Consider the following 19,975-nt stretch of genomic DNA (forward strand, 5'->3'; position numbering starts at 1 on the left):
ACAATGTACAACATGGCATTCTTGTTGCAAGTTACAACTTATAAATCCTAAATAAAATAAGCCATTTTGAAAAGTGGTTACCAATAGCAACAGCACATAGTTTTAACCACCCACCTACAACATAACATATTACAATATAGTTGTAAGCAGATGTAAGAACATTTTTAAAGTGCATAAAGTGCATGTAAAGCATCAATAACTAGTGTATAAACAGATAAGGAATGCCTGATAACATGATGTAGTAACATATGAATTTGTACACGTTTTAAACCCACCTGTGACAGATTTATGTAGCCAGTTAATAAATGTTTTACAACACATTGTAAATATGTGTGATCTAATGTCATGATATACTGTATGATTACATCCTTTTTGTGTTATCAAGTACTAATGAACTGTCTGTACACAAGTTATGAGTTCTTCATATGAGTTAAAATTGTTGACTTAAATAAACACATCTCTGCTTTAAGCTACATAATAGTGTTATAAACCATACATTGGGTGTTTATACACTGCTTGTTAAATTCCTGAAGTATACATTGTACTGCCAAAACATAGATAATGCCAGTGAGTTTGCATTACAGTAGAGTTTATTTGCAGGGTCTGTATTGATTAATTAGTTTGCATTTTCACTATATGATGTATGCAACGTATGTATATGTATACTATAATGTGGTATTGTGTGTGTGCTGTGTTGTTGATGAGGGTTGCTGCATCCCAAACTGCCATGATGATGGGGTACTGAACATTTCCGTTGTTGACCAGTGAAAGCTTGTGCAGCAGCTGTACAAACCTAAGCTTAAGTCCTGAGTCCGAGCTTCACTCTGGGAGGGGGAGGAAGAAAAGAGGGAGGCGAAACACGGGTGTGGTGGAGGTGGAGGGGTGTTTAACTGATGGCCATAGAGAGGCGTAAGAGTCGGAGCAGAGGGTGGTCATCCGGCCCGGTCACTTAACCAAGGCCTAGCGTGCCCTGAGCAGCCGCCGCTCATTGACCCGCTGACAGGAGCTCTGGACATCGAGGAGCTTCGCCCCACACAGGAAGGTCACAGGGTCAATCAGTCCTCTATCTGCCATCAAATCAGGACTGGACCCAAAAGCTGTGACTTATCCCCTAATCAAAGGGTCAGTGATGTATTGTCAGGCACACAAACACAACAAAACACACACACACACACAGACACAGACAAAACAAATTGATTTATCAAAGGTGTTAAGGCTTTTTTAGACTAATCTAGTTTCAAGGTTTTCAGACCATCTTAAACTGTGTTTCAACAGAGAGAAGACAAGTATGAAGATATTACATTTCTCTGAATGTGTGTGACATTTGGATGTCACACACATTAGATGTTTAGGTGTTTTTGAAATAATTAATTGACAGAGGGTGTTAATGTGAAGGAGAGAATAGAATAGAAATGTGATGCTAAAGTTTCCACTCAACCTTGGTGAAGAACAAATCACAAGAAATCCCACTCTGGGTTAATAACCATTTTATCATTTACTATCTAATACTAATAATATTAAACTTATTTGTTGTACCTAACTTGTACAAGGGAAACAATAATCTGGGTCTGCAACTAACAATTATTTTAATTAGTGATTAGGTCTTTCTTTAAATTAATTATTCAATGAATAGATCATTAAAATACCCTTCACACACCAAAAAGGGGCATCTTCGAATTTCCTTGGGGAACTGAAGTCTCTGATGATCAATAATTGACTAATTTTTTATTCTGCAAATAAACACTGAATATAAATGGAATGGCTTACATCTTGCTTTCTAACCAGTGGTTATGTTACTTGAAATAAGATACTTTCAGGTTGCACTTTAAAAGTCCCTTATATGTATCACATAATGTCTGTTATATAAAACTGCAACATAATTTACCATTTCTAGAGCCTTCCTGTGTATAATTGGGTGAAGTCATCCTTTTTTCACATTGTTTAAGGGTTTTTACTCTGAACACAAGAGGAACATAAAAGATGTGCTCTCCAAAAGGAAGAACAACCTCTCTACAACATAATGTGCATGATAAAACCAATACATTTACATACCAGCACTATTACACAATAGAGACACTACAGGTTAAACTCTTAACAAGCTGTGTGACAAAGTCTTCCTCATTACACACTTATTTCACAGCCAAAATGATCCCACTAATTTGTGACTAAGGACTGTTAAGAGGGTTCGAAATCCGTTTTAAATGGATTTGAGGTTTGAAGAGGATGTTGTCTTTCTGAGCAGAAGGAAGAATGGATGAATGAAGTTCACACACTTAGGTGAGAGGGACCATCATCTTGAGGGTGCTACAAATATATTACTCCTCTGAATGAATTAGTTTGTCTTGAGCGACTGCCGGTCTAAATGGAATTCTTTTATTGTGAGCAAGAGATGAGTGCTGCTATTTAAAATGTTCTACACTTTGGTGTAAAGAAAACAAGGTAGAGGAAGGTAAAAGGGGACAAAAATGTAATAGCAAAGAAATTAGTTTTTGTTCGGACATTCACATTGTGTTGTGGGGGTTGTTACAAAATTGCTTGGCGGCATTTGTGCACCTTAGGATACACAAGATGTATTATGGAACAATGATTCCTAGGACAGTTTGACTCAGGGTTGATTAAAGCACCATCCTATCGAGAACAGCAAACAATTTAGGCATAGATTAATTAATCAAAAACTTAAAACAGGGAAAGAAATGAGTTTGAGGTTAAAAAACAAAATGCAGAGATATTAAATGGACATTACATGTCTGCATTTATCTTGTCACATACACTCTCCTCTTTTTGGATTAACCCTAATCATACTCATCCTACAGCGTTCCTAAACCATGTCAATGGACTGTGAGCAAAGTTTACATTGTCTAATTTATCCAATTTAGGGAAGCTAATCTGTGAAAGGGCTCTCCCAACATCACATCTGAAGAATAAACATTGTGACACGTTTGAACTCTGGAAACTTACAAACCGTAACACAAAAAGCTGAAAATGCAACACTTCAAGTCTATGCAATAGTATATTATTTTCAAACACATATCTTTAGTGTCCTAAATCATATGTAAGGCTGTGTTGACTGTGTAATTAATAAGAAAGTGTACAAAGATTTAATAAGGGAAAGAAAAGTGTCTTTAGGGTATAATAAGATATAAAAGGTATATTTACATGTGCGGGGGTAGATATGATGCATCAAACTAGCTAAAGTAGGTTGTGTTGGGGGTTATCCGTACAAATTTGTAAATACCAATTAGTGCAGTAACAAGGATACTCCAAATTATAGCTTGGCTGTCGCACTTGTTATACTGTCCCTCATACCAGAATTAAACAAAGTATCATCATCCCCACAGGAAGTGCAACACAGTAACTAATATGGTAAATACTCACATAATTCATTCCGCACTACATGTAGAATAAATGTCACACTCAGAACTTAAACAACCCCCAAAAAAAGTGATGTGAGTGTAGTGTATTTTATGTACAAGATTTTTAGCACATAATCCATGATATCCCTTTTAATTCTTTGTTTTTTGGTGTAAAATGTATTTTCACCATTTCCCATTTGGAGACATTTGTAAAATCTGGCAACTAAAGTGAAGTCTTTGTTTGGTGGGATGAACCCATCACTTCCACTCTCTTACCAGTTTTGTTATTAAGAAATATTCAGTGTAGCCAATGACAAAAACGGCCTATTCCGGGGACTTACTGGTATATTTAGACAAGCATTCTGCTCTGTGCCGAGCCTTTCCAAACCACACAAGTATATATTTTTAGATGATAACCACACAAGGACAACTGTTGGTGATTTTCAAAAACAGTCATGTCACTCACACGTGATCACGGCCAAACAGCAATAACTCCCCCCTTTACACTCATCTTTCTCTCTCCATATTTCCATCTCAGCACCATATTTGCCCTCATATTCTCCTCCAGTCTTCAGTTTCACCCCACTCCTCTTTCTCATGAACCTAGCTCCCTCTGCCTCTGTGTCTCTCACCCTCCACCCCCACTCCCGCCATGTCCATTCCTTCGTCCCCCACTGACTGTGTGTCTCCAGGTCTTTCTGATTGGTCATGGAGATTTCTCCTCGTTCTCCACGGCAGTGTGTTTATTTATGTGTGTGTGCGTGTGTGTGTGATTGTCCACCTTGGCCGCTCTGCCATGGGCACTGCCCTGACTGCGGGTGAGAAAGCGTTAGCTGCATTACGCTGTCTCTTTTGTTGTTGGTTTTACACTCAGGCTCACACACATGTGCTTTTCACTCATATAGTCAATCTCTTTAACGTTAATTAAAACAGGCCAACAGCCAATAGTGGCACCAAAGAGAAGAAGAGAGGAAACACTAAAATAATCTCCATCCCCCTGAGCCCTGGAGAGCTCAGTCTCTAAGACTGCTCAGGGATACTCAGTGTGCATCCCAGCATTATTGTATCATTGCTGAATATATCACAAACACATTGCAATATGTAGTATCACTTGTACATATTAAAACATCCTTCATTGTTCTGCATAATAAGTAAGGTTGTGGTGTTATTTCTTTATTCTATATTTGTCTTATTGTCAACCAATGCAATGAAAAACCAAACCAGTATTGAGGTGTAGTATCTGTGCCAAAGAGCTCAATTGTGGTCTTAAAACAATTAAAAACACAGTAGCCACACATTTGCAATTGGTGACATGTTCCTTCATTAAAATAACACTAGTTTATTTTCAGTCCCACATTCATGCATCCTCCTGCATCATAAATACTCACTAGAGCAATAATTTTGCAGTAATTTGCAGGCAAAAATATTCTTCAGTAAATGCATTAACTTTTGTCTGAATATTGTTTCCTATAAACTATAGTGACCAAGTGAAACTACAAATTTGCGAGTAATTTTTAAATATTCAGTAGTAACCAACAGCCTTGGTTAGACAAACTTACACATGGTTGTTTTGGGTCTTTAAATGGGATTTTTTTGAAAATAAACAAGTATACTGTAGAATAACATTACCCTTAGTGACACAGCAAGATAGACAAAATCACAAAAAATGATGTAATAGTAAGTAAATGTATCGTTGATCGGTGTCATACAAATCTCTGATGGGGCTAATCAAAGTAAACCTACTAAACTTAACTCATTTCATTTTATCTTATCTTTCTGAGTTCTTATTTCCCCTTTACAACAGAATGGCTGGTTTTCCAGTTTGTTTAATAACTTGAGAATAATAAGAATAAATAGTAAAATCCTAATCAGAATTTCAGTCTGAATCACGTGCTGGAGTCAGAAGTAACCAGTGGTCCCATGCTGGTGAGTTTTGACCCTAATATTTGTGGTTTTAATCCTGTCTGACACTCATAATCTCCATTATCTTTGAGTGTCTACTGTTCTGAGGTCTAAGACGGTAGGGGACCAGAGGAATAAAAAGATGCTCATCACAGTTGCTTCTTAACAGATAAAATCAGTGACTGTATTGGCGTTGGAGCTGTGCGTAACGGCTTTGCATGTGTGGATGTTTATGTATGTGGTTGGGGGGTGTCTAACTGTCTGACACCTGCAGCTCTTCATACTCAAAATGCAAATCCATGCCCAAACCCCCTCCACGACCCCTCCTTCAATCTCTGAGATCCAAGGTTACTGAGCAACGACTTTCGCAAATCTAGATCAGATTTAAATAATAGTACAAAAAGACTTTCAGCAGCACTAAACAAGGAGTCTAGTAATATGAGAAGGACATTTTCAATAGGTCAACATACTCTGTCAAGTCTACTCCAACCTATGCAAATGGTTACGAGATACTATTTAGATGAGAATTATACATGAGCAGCGGTTGTTGAGTTTTACAAAAAAGTCATTTTTGGAAATAATAGAAGAGGGACATTTGCTGAAACTCCCTCATTCATACAAACAGTGATAACAATCCAGAGAATATGAGAAATAGTTTACTTTTACATTGCAATAAAAAGATTGATAAAGGTATTAATAACTTGAACTTAAACAATGGCATACAACCAGGCAATCCGTGACAGATCAGAATGAAGATGCTTTAAAGGGGAAAGATGTGAACTGGATAAGTCTATGTGCTGTGAAACTGCAAAAAAAATACAAATTTTGCTCACCAAAAAGCAGGTGCAAGCTCTTGCGTCAGCAAGCATCTGCCTAACTGAAGAGTTGAAGTGAACAAGATGCTGAATCCCTAACCAGCTCTAAGGTTGCAGCTGAGCCTGACCTCTGACCTGGCTGGTTTGGGGCTAGTTAAGAATATTTCCCTGCGGGAAACAAGTGCTTCATTATTTGTATTGTTGTGAGTGGCTAGTGGAGTAAATGAGGAAAAGCACCTGTTTGACTTGTGCCAGTGGATGCTTATGAATAGGGTGACCAAGCGTCCTTTTTTGCCCGGACAAGTCCACTTTTAACGTAGGCTACTGTCCAGGGCGTCCGGGAGGAGGGGGGTGGGGGTTATAAATTCATGAAAACAGTTTTGTATGTACTTTTTTCATAAGAATGTACTTAAATTGACTGGCGCTTTGCACACAATACTACGGTACTTTGTGACGTGACGTAATTCCCAAGAGGCTGCCTTGCGGCGGCTCTGCAAAGCGCACATACAGGGAGCAGATCAGACAGCGGAGCAGCATTTTATTTTACAACATGAGTTATTTTTATACCATTGAGGAATAATAAAGCATGTGCATTAACCGCTGAGAAGCCTGTCTGAATTTGTGGATCGAGGCTGGACCGAGTGTCCGCTTTTTTGGAAATCAAAATATAATCACCCTGCTAGTGATGTCCTGTAAAGTCACCCAGCTCTCTAGTGCCTCCCACTGACTATTAGACAGCACAACACCGCAGGATGGAGATGGAGAAGTAAAACAATTAACCATCTAAGAAAGCTTTTAATAAGCAACTACCCCAGTTTACTTTGTAAGTTACGTCACTCAGTCTCAACGTTTTCTCCCATCATATTAGCGACAGAAACTCAATTACTCATGAGAAACAAAATCTATGAAAACACAGCTGAATTGTTTCATAAGAAAAAGTTGGGTGATTACTGATATCGGAGAACAGAAGTGTAGGGCTATTCATCGTTCCATATCATAATTAAGATAAGACAAACCTGTATTGATCTTAAGTTGTTAAAAAGGAAGTTGTTAAAGCAGCACAAAGACGGCAACAGATAATAGGGAAAAGTAAGAGAATAAGTTATAAAGAGGTATATGAAAACTAAACTAAGAATATAATTTAAAAAATTAAGAAAACTATACAAGAACATATGGTGAGACAAATTGTAATTGTAGTAGTCTAAATGTGATATTTGTAAGTACTATGTATGAGAATTGTACAATTATAATAAGGTTTTTATCAGTGGTGTTACTAGTTGGATCTTGAAACTGTTAGTTTGCCTGTGGAAGTCTACAGGCAAGTAGCGCCACCAAGTGGCCATGGGTGGCAGTTACAGTCCTGAGACGAAAAAAGGTTGAACAACTTTAGTAATGGATTGCATTTTAATTCGCTATACGTCTTTGAGATATTCTTGAGTTTCATATTTTTCCTTATACATTTGACATTGCTATAATGAAAATGAAACATTTTGAGACAAATTTAGTTTGAAAAGACTATATTAAATAAACAAACAATACATTTTTTAAATATATGTTATTGTAAAATCATTACTGTGCTTCTCGTCACCAGGACATTTGCAACATTGTCAATATTTCACAGCAAACTGAACGCCACTGCCCACGTTTAGTTATTACATGAATGGAGTAGCCTTGGAATCAAACTACACCACTAATGTCTAACGTCTCTTCAGCCAACTTGGCTTCGTTTTGGGATCATATTGCTTACGTCCACGAGACAGTTATATGTCCCAGTTGTCAAGTCAGTAGAATTACATTTCCGGTACGATTTTACGCAACACAATTGACTGAAACCATGTTGTAAATTTATGGTGGCTCTTATTTTGAAAGAAAAACGGTCTTTATTTCCGCTCTTAATTTCTTCCTATCTCGAATTGACTTGACGCAGGTTTTCAACAGGTGCCCAAAACGAATGTGCAGCAAAACTGTCAGTAAGCCGAGTGGAAAAGAACAGACTTAAATCCAATAGAATTAGAGCAAGTTGTGGATGGTGATTTAACGGATGATTCATTTCCTCTATTTCTTTTTAGTACGCCATCCATCTGACCTCTGACCCAGAATAAACAGGTTGTATTCACCCTGAAGTGACATCCCCTTGGTCTAATGAAATGTGGGTTTCAATTTGGGAATTGTCTTTAGTAGCCTAAAGCACGTTTATATGTTACAATTATGAGATAAAGGAAATTACTGTTCACAAGTCTGTATTTGTCAGGGTCATTTACACCTATGCTGTATCATCTTTAAAATGGTCTTTACACTGTGAAATGACAGAATGACAATGTTCAGTTGGTCCCATTCAGGATACACTACATAGAATTCCTTTCTTCATTTAGAGGAAACTCATTTGACCCAGAAATGTATGTCTGGATTATAGATGAGAAGCCTGGGCCAGCAGGGATGAAGGCAATATACTTTACTCTGATTAGGATTAGGTCAGATTACAAATAAACATATGTTTTAATCATAATGAAATTACACATATGGTGTCCTTTAAACGTCCCCGGCTTAGCCTATCTTGATTTCAGGAACATGGCGCACGTCTTGAACTTCAAACTCGGATATGTATTCAGCCTCGTCCATCTGTTTGCCAAAACGCAAATCCATCACTCAAAATTCTCGCGATATACGGCGCCGGTATATAAGGACAAATCGGGGGTGCCTCGTCCACTTTGAGGGGCGTTGGGTTTCCTGGAGGACCTTAGTGACGTTTGGAAGAGTTAGGGGTCTCATATCTCCACAAGAAAGATCCAACGATGTCGGACGCGGTGGTTAGTTTCCTGAAGGACTTTTTGGCCGGTGGCGTTGCCGCTGCCATCTCTAAAACAGCTGTCGCTCCCATTGAGAGAGTCAAGTTGTTGCTGCAGGTAAACTAATTGAACCAAATGTTGCCCAACGCATGGTTTCATGGTTATTCTTGTGTGCGTAAAGTGTGCGTAAATGTTGGGTTACTGATAAATCAAACGCTAAAATGCTAGAATAGTTTTTTGTGGACAAAACGTCTAACTGTGCCATGGTCTGGTTCCTATGGTGGTCCGTAATGTCAAGTGGCACGTGAGAGGTCCTGCGTAAATGTGGAGATGGTCTTACGCACTGCCCTTTGTAATGTTGCTGCTGTGATGGCGATGGCCTCCTAATGTGTGTCAATAAAATGCACATAATAACAGTTTGTGAGCTATTGGTACGTTTAATAAGTGTATTATTACTCCAAAATGACAGATGCTCGCACTAATATTTAGTGAAATTGAATTGCTAAATTTAACTTGAACTATGTAATTTAATACACAGCGGATTCTCAAGTGACAGCAGTGTGCATGTAGACTCGTAGGCCTACAACTACACAAAGTAATGCCTGACCGACTAAGATTAAGTAAAGCCAAGACGTTTTTAAATTGGAATAGGGTACAAAACAATATATTTTTTAGTTAATAGAACATGATGCGTGCCAACGTTCCTTTACACAAAATGTCATAAGATAATTTAAGGTGGTTAATCTGTGTCTTTTTAATGTTTTTATTATCTTCACATAGGTCCAGCATGCCAGCAGACAGATCACCGCAGAGATGCAGTACAAGGGAATTATGGACTGTGTGGTAAGGATCCCAAAAGAGCAGGGCTTTATTTCCTTCTGGAGAGGCAACCTGGCCAACGTGATCCGTTATTTCCCCACCCAAGCCCTCAACTTCGCCTTTAAAGACAAGTACAAGAAGATCTTCCTTGGCGGTGTTGACCAAAAAACACAATTCTGGCGTTACTTCGCTGGTAATCTCGCATCTGGCGGTGCCGCTGGTGCGACTTCGCTCTGCTTCGTCTACCCTCTGGACTTCGCTCGAACAAGACTCGCTGCCGACATCGGCAAAGGCGCATCTGAGAGAGAGTTTACCGGTCTTGGAAACTGCCTCACCAAGATCTTCAAAACCGATGGCCTCAGGGGTCTTTACCTCGGATTCAACGTGTCAGTGCAGGGCATTATCATCTACAGAGCGGCCTACTTCGGTTGCTTTGACACAGCTAAAGGTGCGCACATCTGGTTGACCTGATTTTATTTTTATGTTTTTAATGTATGTGAATTTAGTTTCTCAAGACAAGCGATTGACTTGACTCCTCCCTTATACAGGTATGCTGCCCGATCCCAAGAACACTCACATCGTCATCACCTGGATGATCGCCCAGACTGTAACCGCTGCAGCTGGTATTGTCTCATACCCATTCGACACCGTCAGACGTCGTATGATGATGCAGTCTGGACGCAAAGGAGGTGAGCGTCACTCATGCTTGTGGAATAATATTCTAGTGATGGATTTGCTTTTTACGCATGAATCTATGGGCATTGTGCGTAACTATTCATGTCTCCATTTCCACAGCTGACATCATGTACACGGGCACAATCGACTGCTGGAAGAAGATCCTTAAGGATGAGGGAGCAAAAGCCTTCTTTAAGGGTGCCTGGTCCAACGTGATCAGAGGCATGGGTGGTGCCTTTGTGTTGGTGCTGTACGACGAGATCAAGAAGTACACATAAACTTTTTAATCTCCCAGTGTCCAAGGAAAACTTTCACTTGGTTTATGTCTTAATTATTGTGATAGAGTGATAACAGCTTGTGGTGAATTACAATGTGGGCATGTGCAGGTAGGTATGTATACTGGACCTGGGTTAACATGCCTCCTCATAAATCTGTATATATCCCATCTACAACGCACAAACAGTCTTTCAGTGGGACAAAGTCAAGCCAGTGTTACAGTGGAGATGTGATGATGCAAAAGATGATGTCACTACCTGTCATATATGAAGAGTCAAGTCTGTAAAGCAGTTGCTGAGGCCCATGTGTTGTTATGTTGTGACCACTCTGACCCATGTAACCCACTTCACACATCATTTATTAAAGAATAAAGATTGATTAATCTCATAGTTCATTATTTTTATGCATGTTCTGTTGTAGTGACAACATTTCATCTGCATTTAATCAGGCCTTTTTCTTGTTTTTTAAGGCAGCCCTTTTGACTCATTGCAAGACAAAAATGTAATATTCACACCTGCTTTTCCTACTGTGACATGTCAAATGTCTTTAATGAAAAATTATTTACACATTGCAGTAACAAATTCAGTAATTAGGATTCTGTCAAAATATCCAATATGTTTATATGGAAAACATCCAGTTACTCTACCCTGACTTTTACTTGGCAAAGGTCACCTGCACTGTTGACAACCAATATCTAGCACATGATATCAACCATAAAATAGCTGAGAGGTTTGAACCACAGCCTTTTTTTTTGTAAGGAACCCCTAACAATGTGTAAAATATTCAAGTTCCACAGAAATACATTGAGTAACTTCATGTACAACCACTCCCCTAACCAAAAAGCTATTGTTTGTGCCGACTGTGGCATGTGCTCAATTGGTAGGTATGTTTTAGAAGACATATAAAAAAAATTCCTTTCACCATTATAATCTTTAAAGTTGTAAAATAGCAAACTGCCGGAACCAGCTGCTTTACTTTATAAGCAACAGAATAAATAAAACACCCAACTCATATTTCAAATATATATTTTTAATTGTTTAAAAACATAATTATCTAGTGCATTAATTGTACAAGTATGAGAAAAGGGGGCAAACTAAAACATTGCACATGTAATGGAAACCTCACTCACTGAAACAATGAATTGTTTGTTTCTTACAAAAATATAGCTAGCTAACCGTCGTAAAGAGTTACTGCAGTACTCAAAAGCCTTAACTACTCAAATGCATTACTATAGCGCTGAGCTCCTAGCACCATTTGCTATATTTGAGCATCACAACAATGGAAAAAAAGTCCTTTATAATTGATAAGCAGCACAACACAAATCACGGAATAGTTGATTAAATGAACTGAAAGGTATGGTGAACCCATGCCTGTGAAAAAAAAAAAAAGATTCTTTAAGATTAGTACCTTTGCAACATAACCTTTTTGTGATAAATGGATGCCAACAGATACAGTCTCACTAAATGTAACCAGCGATGTGCTTCTTTGTATATTAGATATCTGGCATAGTTCTCAGCACCAGCCTGGTGCTGCACTGAGTTTTTTTGACCTGGGTGTGGGTGTTTTCCCGGAGTCAGTGGTAGTGGAAACTTCTCTGGAGCTGTGGTGAGCAGAACTGTCCGTCCTGGGACCTGCTGATGTGAACAACAGAGAGATATTTTATGATTTTAGATTTACTGTTTCGTATTAAAATCAGACACCAAATGCACTTTTGGAATTACTATTAAGAATCTTACATGCGCACACACATTTATTAGCAACTGGTTCCACTGTTGGCAAAATATTAAAGTTTGACCTTAAACATAACAAGAAAATGAAGTTTGCACAATTTGAAAAAATATAATTACAAACTTTATTACAAACTCTTCAACCAGTACATTTAAACAAACTAAATACTGTTGAATATGACAAGAAGAACATCAGAAAATGCATAATTTCTTATGTATAAATGAATGGGGGATTCTTACCAGCATCGGTCATCCCCAGCTGCTTTTTACTGTATAAAAGTCTTCTTCTGTTAATTTTAATTTCTGCAGCCATCTGATGGCAGCCGCTAAGACATGTGTGGTAAGTCTGCAGCCTTCAATTTGAGAAGAGCAGTGAAGTGCCACATGCTGGTTCTCGTTGTTTCACTTGATTAAATCATTACAAGTGATCAGGCTGCTAGAAAATAACTACACACACACACACACACTTCTGCTGGAGTCACACTGCTCTTGTGGGATCAAAACACTCAGTTAGGGTTGGCAGCACAGGTGCTTTCATTGTCTGCAGCAACCTCACAAGTCAGATCATCTTAAAGTGATTACCCACATCTCCTGATAGTGTGGTTTATCGGTGTATCTTAAATACCTTAGAGGTTGAAGATATAGTTTAATATTTAAACAGTCTTCCTATCTGGTTGGCTGATGATGTTGTATGAGCTACTCAATCACCATGTTGATATACAGTTATACAGGATGCATGACACATTTTTAACACAGTAAAAGCTGGAAGATCTAGACCCAAGTTACCTACCTGAGGGTGTCCTGCTGGTAGATCTCTCTTTTCTGGCGGTGGACATACAGACAGAGTAGGAAGGAGCGCCGGCATATGCAACGTGTCGCTGGTAGTCTTCCAGTTGCTCTGAACGCTTTAGGCCAGGTGTAGGCTTGACAGACTCCAGCCTTTTCAGGAGAGCCTGAAAGAAACACAATGACATTGTTGACCTTATAAGTAGTGGTGGTTCAAAACATAGTGTGAATGCTAACTTCCAAGGAAAAGCAGGTTTGCTATTTGAATTTCCAGGATATCAGTCAGGTTCACCCTGGAAAGATGTGAGCATATACTGTATATACACAAAGTCAGTGCTGAATGCTTTTTTGTGAAAATGATCCATTACTTGAATATAAAGGTGAATTTTATATATATGCTCTTAACGTCATCAGTGCCTCAGAGTGTTATGCCAGAATTCAGCCATAAAAAACTAAAAATACAGCAGGAGTTTTTTTATGAACTGCTTTTCTAGCATTTGTTGAGCTACCAACATATAACATAACCATGACATTTAAGAAGTGTGTATCATTCATGAAATGAATATTCAACTCAGAAATAAAGAACATATGCAAATTCAATTATGAAAACCCAAAAATATCTGGTGCTTAAACACAACCAAACAGCACAAGGAAAAGCAGTGTAGGCTGTTGTCATACAACAAGTGGCTGAATGTCATACATGCAGTCACACTCCCACATACATGCTGTGGAAAACATCTCTCACTGTGCAAAAACTACATGAAGCAAAAATCTCAACAGTCAAGAGACTGTTTTTCTAAAGATAAAGTCCACCGAAGGTCATGAAGGCACTGAAGCCTTCTAAATGCATTCAGACTGCTCACCTACTCTATTGCCAATATATAAATTATTTCAAATCTCTTCAAACTAAATGTAGCCCTCTGTATTAATATCACTTCTTTGATAGGAAATTAAGATATATTGTGGCCAATCTTGAAATACATAGAAGTCGTTTTACTTAGGCAGGGCAAACGGGGTGTCTTACATGTGTGCTGTGTGGGGTGGAAACACTCTGCACACGGCAGATTCAATTTCTTGACTCTAAGAATAGAGAAGGCATGGAGCACTAATTACAGCAAGGGAGATGGACACAAGACAGAGAACAGTCTGTCCTGAAAATGACTGGAACATATCTCTGATAAAACATCAAACAGCATTCATGTAAGATATCTAATCAGCAATAATGAAAAACGTGTGACATATTGGTGAAGAAAATGCAAGTTTTCATTAGTCAAGGAGACAATAAATAATAATTTTTTTTAAACACTGCCTTTTGTTTGCTTCTATCACAAAGTCATCATGTAGAAGTGATGTATGGGGTGAGAGGCCAAAGCTGCAAAGGCAGAAATGTCATATAATGTCACTCCGTGGCACTGCTCGTGTCAAAAACTGTCATCTGTTGAAGTCCATCTGTGTCTGCTTGTAGGGGTTGTATTAGTCTGACACTAACTCAACCCAAATAACTAGTATCCTTAAATAAATGTAAACCTCAGGAGGCAAATATCTGTTAAAATAAGTGATTCTAGAGACTTTCTAGACCCTTTAGAGACCTAGCAGAGCCAATAAAACCAATATCACTACCTGATGCTCAAATTAATTACTTTGTTTGTTTTATTTTAAAGTTTTGAAAATGTACCATCACAGATATGTTTCAACATTAATTTGCCTTTGTTAATAAGGTCAATGTAAAGACAGACACAGGACTAAAAGCCATGTGAGAAAGTTCATGGACAGATGGTACACTGATTGGGAATTACAGTCAGACACACCAAAACACACTTTTTGCTTCACACTAATTCTTCTTCATGTCCCAAGATTATATGCTACTCACGAGAATCTGAGAATCAAAGAAAAAAAAATTCTGATGTAATTTTGAAGGAGGTGCAGATTGTGCATCACATCAATAACAACACAGACATAAAGCAAACTTCCTGTCATATCCAACTTTATTTTAAAGAGGCACTGACTACCTTGAAAACAAAAAGAAAAACTGAAAAATTAGAGTGACAGGAGTACCCATATTCATATTAATGTTTAGGATCCAGTCAGTGTTTATATTAAATTGAGTATCAATCCACACAAGAGACAAAACTCACCAGGTTCTCCCTCTCGATGCGTTGCTGCTCCCGCTGCCTGTTGAGGGCGCTGTGAGAGAGACGACAAAAAGGCAACTTGTTTGCCACATGGTTTTTTTTCCTCGCTGTACTTCCTGGTCTCGGCCCTGGTGAATGGCGCGAAAGCTCCCGAAGAAGTCGCTGGTTCTCGCGATCGATGCGTCGGACCTCGGCATTGGTGAACGAGTAGTTCTTCCGGCTTCTCCCTCCGGGACAGTGGAAGACCAGTTTACCTCCAAGCTGACTCTCGGAAATTAGCGAGCCTGGTTTGGGAAAAGGACAAACCTAAATTACAAACATATTTAGGAACTACAGTTTAGAGTGAACTAAAACTCAGGTAGATTACCATTAGCAACAGATACAGGTAGGTTTATTGCATGAAGAGAAAAAACTCTTTGTTACGCGTTATTGTTATTTAGGTGAGATTGAAGATGAGGTCAACATCATTTTTTTTTTGCTGATTATATTATGTTTTAAAGACTACTTTCTTCTGTTAAATGTCCATTTGTTATAAGTTCTCCTGGAGGGATGATTATAAAAAAACAACAACCTTGAGTTGTGTTTTAGCAAGGGGACCTTTTTTATTTTTTTATTTGTTGACTTTGGCACAGAGGACAAAGTTCTTTATTTGCAATGTTATATTACCTTATATGTAAGAAGTTATGTTCCTGTCTGACAAATGTTTTACCACTGCAAATGTATTTGTGGTATCTTCTAAGTCCCTGTGGACGTTACACTTGAACAAGATCCTTCATAATAACATCAAATCTTACCACACTCAAATCTAAACCAGCAGTTTTACAGGTGAGATCACTGGTTCCCCATCTAAGGGTCAGAATGTCTTACTTTCCTTTAGTATATACATTTTTTCCTGCAAAGTAATAAATACCTCTCTTCAGTCTTTTAAACTCCTTTAAATCAAAACAATATGAGAATGAATGTTCACTATCTCTGTGAACTGCTCAAAACTAATGTCCACACTGGGCCCTTACTTGTGATGAGGTGCGTCACAGGTAGATATTGATAATTTTAAGGGTTCACAAGCCAAACAACTATTCATATTAAGCAAAGAACATAGCAAACATAACTGACAGACAAGAAAGGCACAAGTTAACTCACACTCATGTACATCTTGATGTATGTCCTTATGGCCACTGGAGGGCACACTCTCCTGGTGCTGCTGCTGCTCTTTAAGGCTTCCCTCTTCGGCCCCTGTGTGGTTCAGGTCCAACGACTGTAGAGGGCTGAAGTCAGGAGATGAGAGGGGGCTTACATCTGTCACTGTGTCTTCTGACTCCTCTGTATTGCCAATAGGCACATCCTGAGATCCCGCTGAGCCGACTTGAGTCCCTCGCCCTCCAGGGGATACAGAAGGTTTGTTGGGCCTGGGAAAGGTGGGGGATTCTAAACAGCTTCTCCCATTGCTACTGCTAAAGGAGCTCTCTGAGTCTATGTCTACGCTGCTCTCGGTTGACGTGGGGGATGGACTTCGGGTTCCCCGATTTCTTATCAGTTTTTTGGGAGATCGTTTAGTTCTTCCTTTCAAGCCTGAGAGTTTAGATGGCAATGCTTCTTCTTCAGACTCATTTGGACTCTGGCTGTACATATCCTTATTATCTACCTCTCTGGCTTCAGCCAACAAAGCCATAAACGTTCCATTGGGTCTTTTAGAGTGCAAATAAGAGTCTTCCTCACTATCACTGCTATTACTGATGGCTTTATCTGATGTACAGGCAACAGATGATACAGCGGATGGCCTGCTCTTCTCTTCTTTCTTTGATTGACAGCTGTTCTCCTGCCTTTCTGCTTTGTTGCTTACTGGCTTCAGGTTTCTTTTTGTCCCATCAGATCTCAGGGACCAGACAATTTTTGTATTTTCAGTATGTTTTGCATGAAGCCTCTCATGTGTTGGTGGACTCTCCTTTTCAGCCTTCAAACTTTTCTCCAGCTGATCTACTCCATCTCTGCTGCTATCATCACAGTCACTGTCGAAAAACGAATGATCCACTTCACCTTCTAGCTCCCCGAGGCTAAACATGGCAGTCTTCCCTAACACATTGAACCTGTAAGAGAGTGCAAGATTAATAAGTTAGATTATTTAAAAGTTAAACTGTGCAGTGGTTTTTCATGTTTAAACCATGCCGTGCTATTGTGTCTAATAGACTGCATTTCTTTCTACTATTCCACTGAATCCATTGGGTTATATTTAGATCCATACAACATGAAAATCAGTGAGCATACTCTTAACTTGCTGAAGTTGTAACCCATATGGAGACAAAATCAAGTCTGCCTTTATTTTTGTGACATTACTGCTGTGAGGTATCTGTTAAGACTTGTAGAACTGCACTTATGCTATATGGAAATGTATCTGTGGTGAAAAAACACATCTCAAGCAGGTTTCAAGATTTTGCAATTGCATTGACAAACCATAACGACGTAGCCTATATAGAAACCAATGACTACATTATCTTAAAACTCTAAGATGCATTTGAAAACGTTCTGCAATTTTTTATTTTTATATTGTACATGATTTGTAGTTAAGGAGACATAACCTACAAACATTTTAGCATGCATGGTCCTTCCATGGTGTATTTTATCCAAAAACAATTAGAAACAATTAATAACAAAACAAAGAACACGTCTAGATGTAACTAGCAGTGTCTGTAACGTTGACTTAATCAAATTTAGCAACAGATTGTAACGGCACTTTACAACCATTTACCCACCATGAAGTTAAGGCATCCTTTAAACCTAGAACACACACTTCATAACGTTATCTAGCTAGCTAGCTAGCTACAGTATGCTAGCTAACTATGGCCATCAACTATGTTACACTGTACGTTTAACGTTAGGTAACTTTAACTGTATGACAACGATATCTTACCTTGTGAAGAGTCGCCCGAGTAACAATGCTTCGCGTTACAGATAAATTTACTTCTTTAGCGAGAATGTGTTCCGTTGAGAAGACAAGTAAATGAAACGCAAAGTTGCAATTTAAACAAAATGTTCTTTAGCTGGCTACAGCTGGCTGTTATCAGCGTGACATGGAGGCAAGTAACTAGGCACCGTCACTTCCTGGCAACGGCAGCTCTGTTGCTGAGTGTCACCATATAGTGTCACTACCATAGAGATCCCCAATGTAGTTAAATTGAGTGCAGATTTGAGTCGCGTATGCGTCATTTTGCGACAAGTGAAGCTGTGAGTTGCGCATGCGTCACTTTGTGACAAGTAGCAGACAAGATGCTAACGAGAGACTTCTGTAATGTCAATACAGTAAAAATGGACCTTGTTCACTGTTGGCTACAAGTTAGCAATCAAACACAACAAAGGCTGTCAGTTGAATAGCGTTTTGAGCTAACGTTAGCAATCAATCAATCAATCATAGATAGCTAAAACGTTTCTGAAATGACTGCTAGCTTTGCTACATTGTAGCATTCTAGCTATTTAAGCAGTTGCACATTTTTGTATTCCCATTCTGTATATATTCAAATAATTGTTCTTATATTTTATTCCTATAATTATTTTTAATTATTATTTCATGTATATTGTTTGTATGTATATTTGGGATCAATATCTATCTATCTATAAGCTAGCAATCAAACGCAACAAAGGATGTCACTTGAATAGCATTTTGAGCTAACGTTAGCATTCAAACAATCATAGCTAGCAAAAAACGTTTTAGAAATGATTCCCATCTTCTGTTGTTGTTTGTAATAAGGTTTATTATGTCGTGGATTTCACAAATTTCGTTGTTATGTCGTAAAACATTTAAATCTTAGCATGCGCGACTCTAATCTGCACTCGACTCACATTGGGGAGTGACACAGAGCAGTAGTGGTGTGTGTCAACATGCAAGCCGACATTAAAATTTGCTCTTTTATTTTAAATTTTGTAAGTTCTTTTTATTGTATAGTTTCATTTCTGCAATGTTCTATTCTATATTAAACTTTCATGACTTCTGCAATAATTTAGCTTTTTATTCCTTTTACTGTGTTTATCGTTATGCACAAAAACAAATTTCTTGTAAGTGAAAACCTACATGGGGACAAACCTGATTCCGATTACATTGTGTTTGTCTGTTTGTGTTGCAAGCAAATTTCATTTCGTCTTCTTTCTTGGGTGAGACATTTGGCTCTTGAGCAGCTTAGTAATAATGCAGTGATTTGCTTTTTACTTCGCTAAAGGTTTAAACTACTAAAACATATCCAGAATCAGAACCGGTAGAGGAAAAGACAAGAGGTTATTTAGTTTTCTTTGAGGATATTTTGTGCCAAAGTAACTGCTCCCCCTAGTGCATACCCATTAACAAGAAAGGGGATTATGTGAATGCGCGTCCCCTGACATTATAATTTGTCACGGGTTTTCTCTTAACATCATTGTTAGACCTAGAAATGACAAACACCAATGAAATGCCAATGTCCTAGGACAAAAGGACTTGGAGTGAATCTATCGTATGAACCTGTGTCTGGTCACTGTCAGAGAATTTACATACATATGCAGGATGGGTAGAGATGGGAATTGGATGGGGGTTATTTCTGTGGTTGTCCAAAACTAACACAATACACCCATAGACAAGAAATCACAAAGGACATCAAAAAGTTTCTGCAAAACGAACTGTCCGGTCATAGCTCTAAAAACGTTTAAGAAAACTCAACATTTATGCGTACTGGTGAGAAGAGAAAA

General features: G+C 38.5%; 2 protein-coding genes across 4 annotated transcripts; one reads left to right on the forward strand and one right to left on the reverse strand.

The window, feature by feature from the left end:
- Nucleotides 1-8,707: 8,707 nt before the first annotated feature.
- Nucleotides 8,708-11,002, forward strand: slc25a4 (solute carrier family 25 member 4). Its single transcript, XM_034890232.1, has 4 exons — nt 8,708-8,973; nt 9,637-10,123; nt 10,224-10,364; nt 10,471-11,002. Exons 1-4 carry the CDS (start codon nt 8,863-8,865, stop codon nt 10,626-10,628), a joined length of 897 nt encoding a protein of 298 aa, XP_034746123.1. The 5' UTR covers nt 8,708-8,862; the 3' UTR covers nt 10,629-11,002.
- A 634-nt stretch (nt 11,003-11,636) lies between these two features.
- Nucleotides 11,637-18,419, reverse strand: cfap97 (cilia and flagella associated protein 97). Of its 3 annotated transcripts, none has more exons than XM_034890029.1 (5): nt 18,177-18,419; nt 16,412-17,355; nt 15,275-15,555; nt 13,148-13,306; nt 11,637-12,264 (listed from the first exon to the last, which is right to left on the reverse strand). In XM_034890029.1, exons 2-5 carry the CDS (start codon nt 17,328-17,330, stop codon nt 12,139-12,141), a joined length of 1,485 nt encoding a protein of 494 aa, XP_034745920.1. In that variant the 5' UTR covers nt 17,331-17,355; nt 18,177-18,419; the 3' UTR covers nt 11,637-12,138. The 3 variants fall into 3 exon arrangements, with proteins under 3 accessions (XP_034745920.1, XP_034745930.1, XP_034745912.1); XM_034890039.1 differs by having other exon boundaries at nt 11,637-12,257; nt 13,144-13,306; XM_034890021.1 differs by having other exon boundaries at nt 11,637-12,260; nt 13,144-13,306.
- Nucleotides 18,420-19,975: the final 1,556 nt, after the last annotated feature.

Source organism: Etheostoma cragini, chromosome 2 (assembly GCF_013103735.1).
Source record: "Etheostoma cragini isolate CJK2018 chromosome 2, CSU_Ecrag_1.0, whole genome shotgun sequence".
Classification (NCBI taxonomy): Eukaryota; Metazoa; Chordata; class Actinopteri; order Perciformes; family Percidae; genus Etheostoma; species Etheostoma cragini.

What these genes read in the sequence shown, in the direction of transcription:
- slc25a4 (XM_034890232.1), top strand. Translation starts at nt 8,863, where the DNA reads ATGTCGGACGCGGTGGTTAGTTTCCTGAAGGACTTTTTGGCCGGTGGC. An exon ending in GAGTCAAGTTGTTGCTGCAG is followed by an intron (nt 8,974 to 9,636) that starts GTAAACTAATTG and finishes ATCTTCACATAG; the next exon opens with GTCCAGCATGCCAGCAGACA. An exon ending in GCAGTCTGGACGCAAAGGAG is followed by an intron (nt 10,365 to 10,470) that starts GTGAGCGTCACT and finishes CCATTTCCACAG; the next exon opens with CTGACATCATGTACACGGGC.
- cfap97 (XM_034890029.1), bottom strand. Translation starts at nt 17,330, where the DNA reads ATGTTTAGCCTCGGGGAGCTAGAAGGTGAAGTGGATCATTCGTTTTTC. An exon ending in ACATCAAGATGTACATGAGT is followed by an intron (nt 15,556 to 16,411) that starts GTGAGTTAACTT and finishes TTCCCAAACCAG; the next exon opens with GCTCGCTAATTTCCGAGAGT. An exon ending in GCATCGAGAGGGAGAACCTG is followed by an intron (nt 13,307 to 15,274) that starts GTGAGTTTTGTC and finishes TGTTTCTTTCAG; the next exon opens with GCTCTCCTGAAAAGGCTGGA.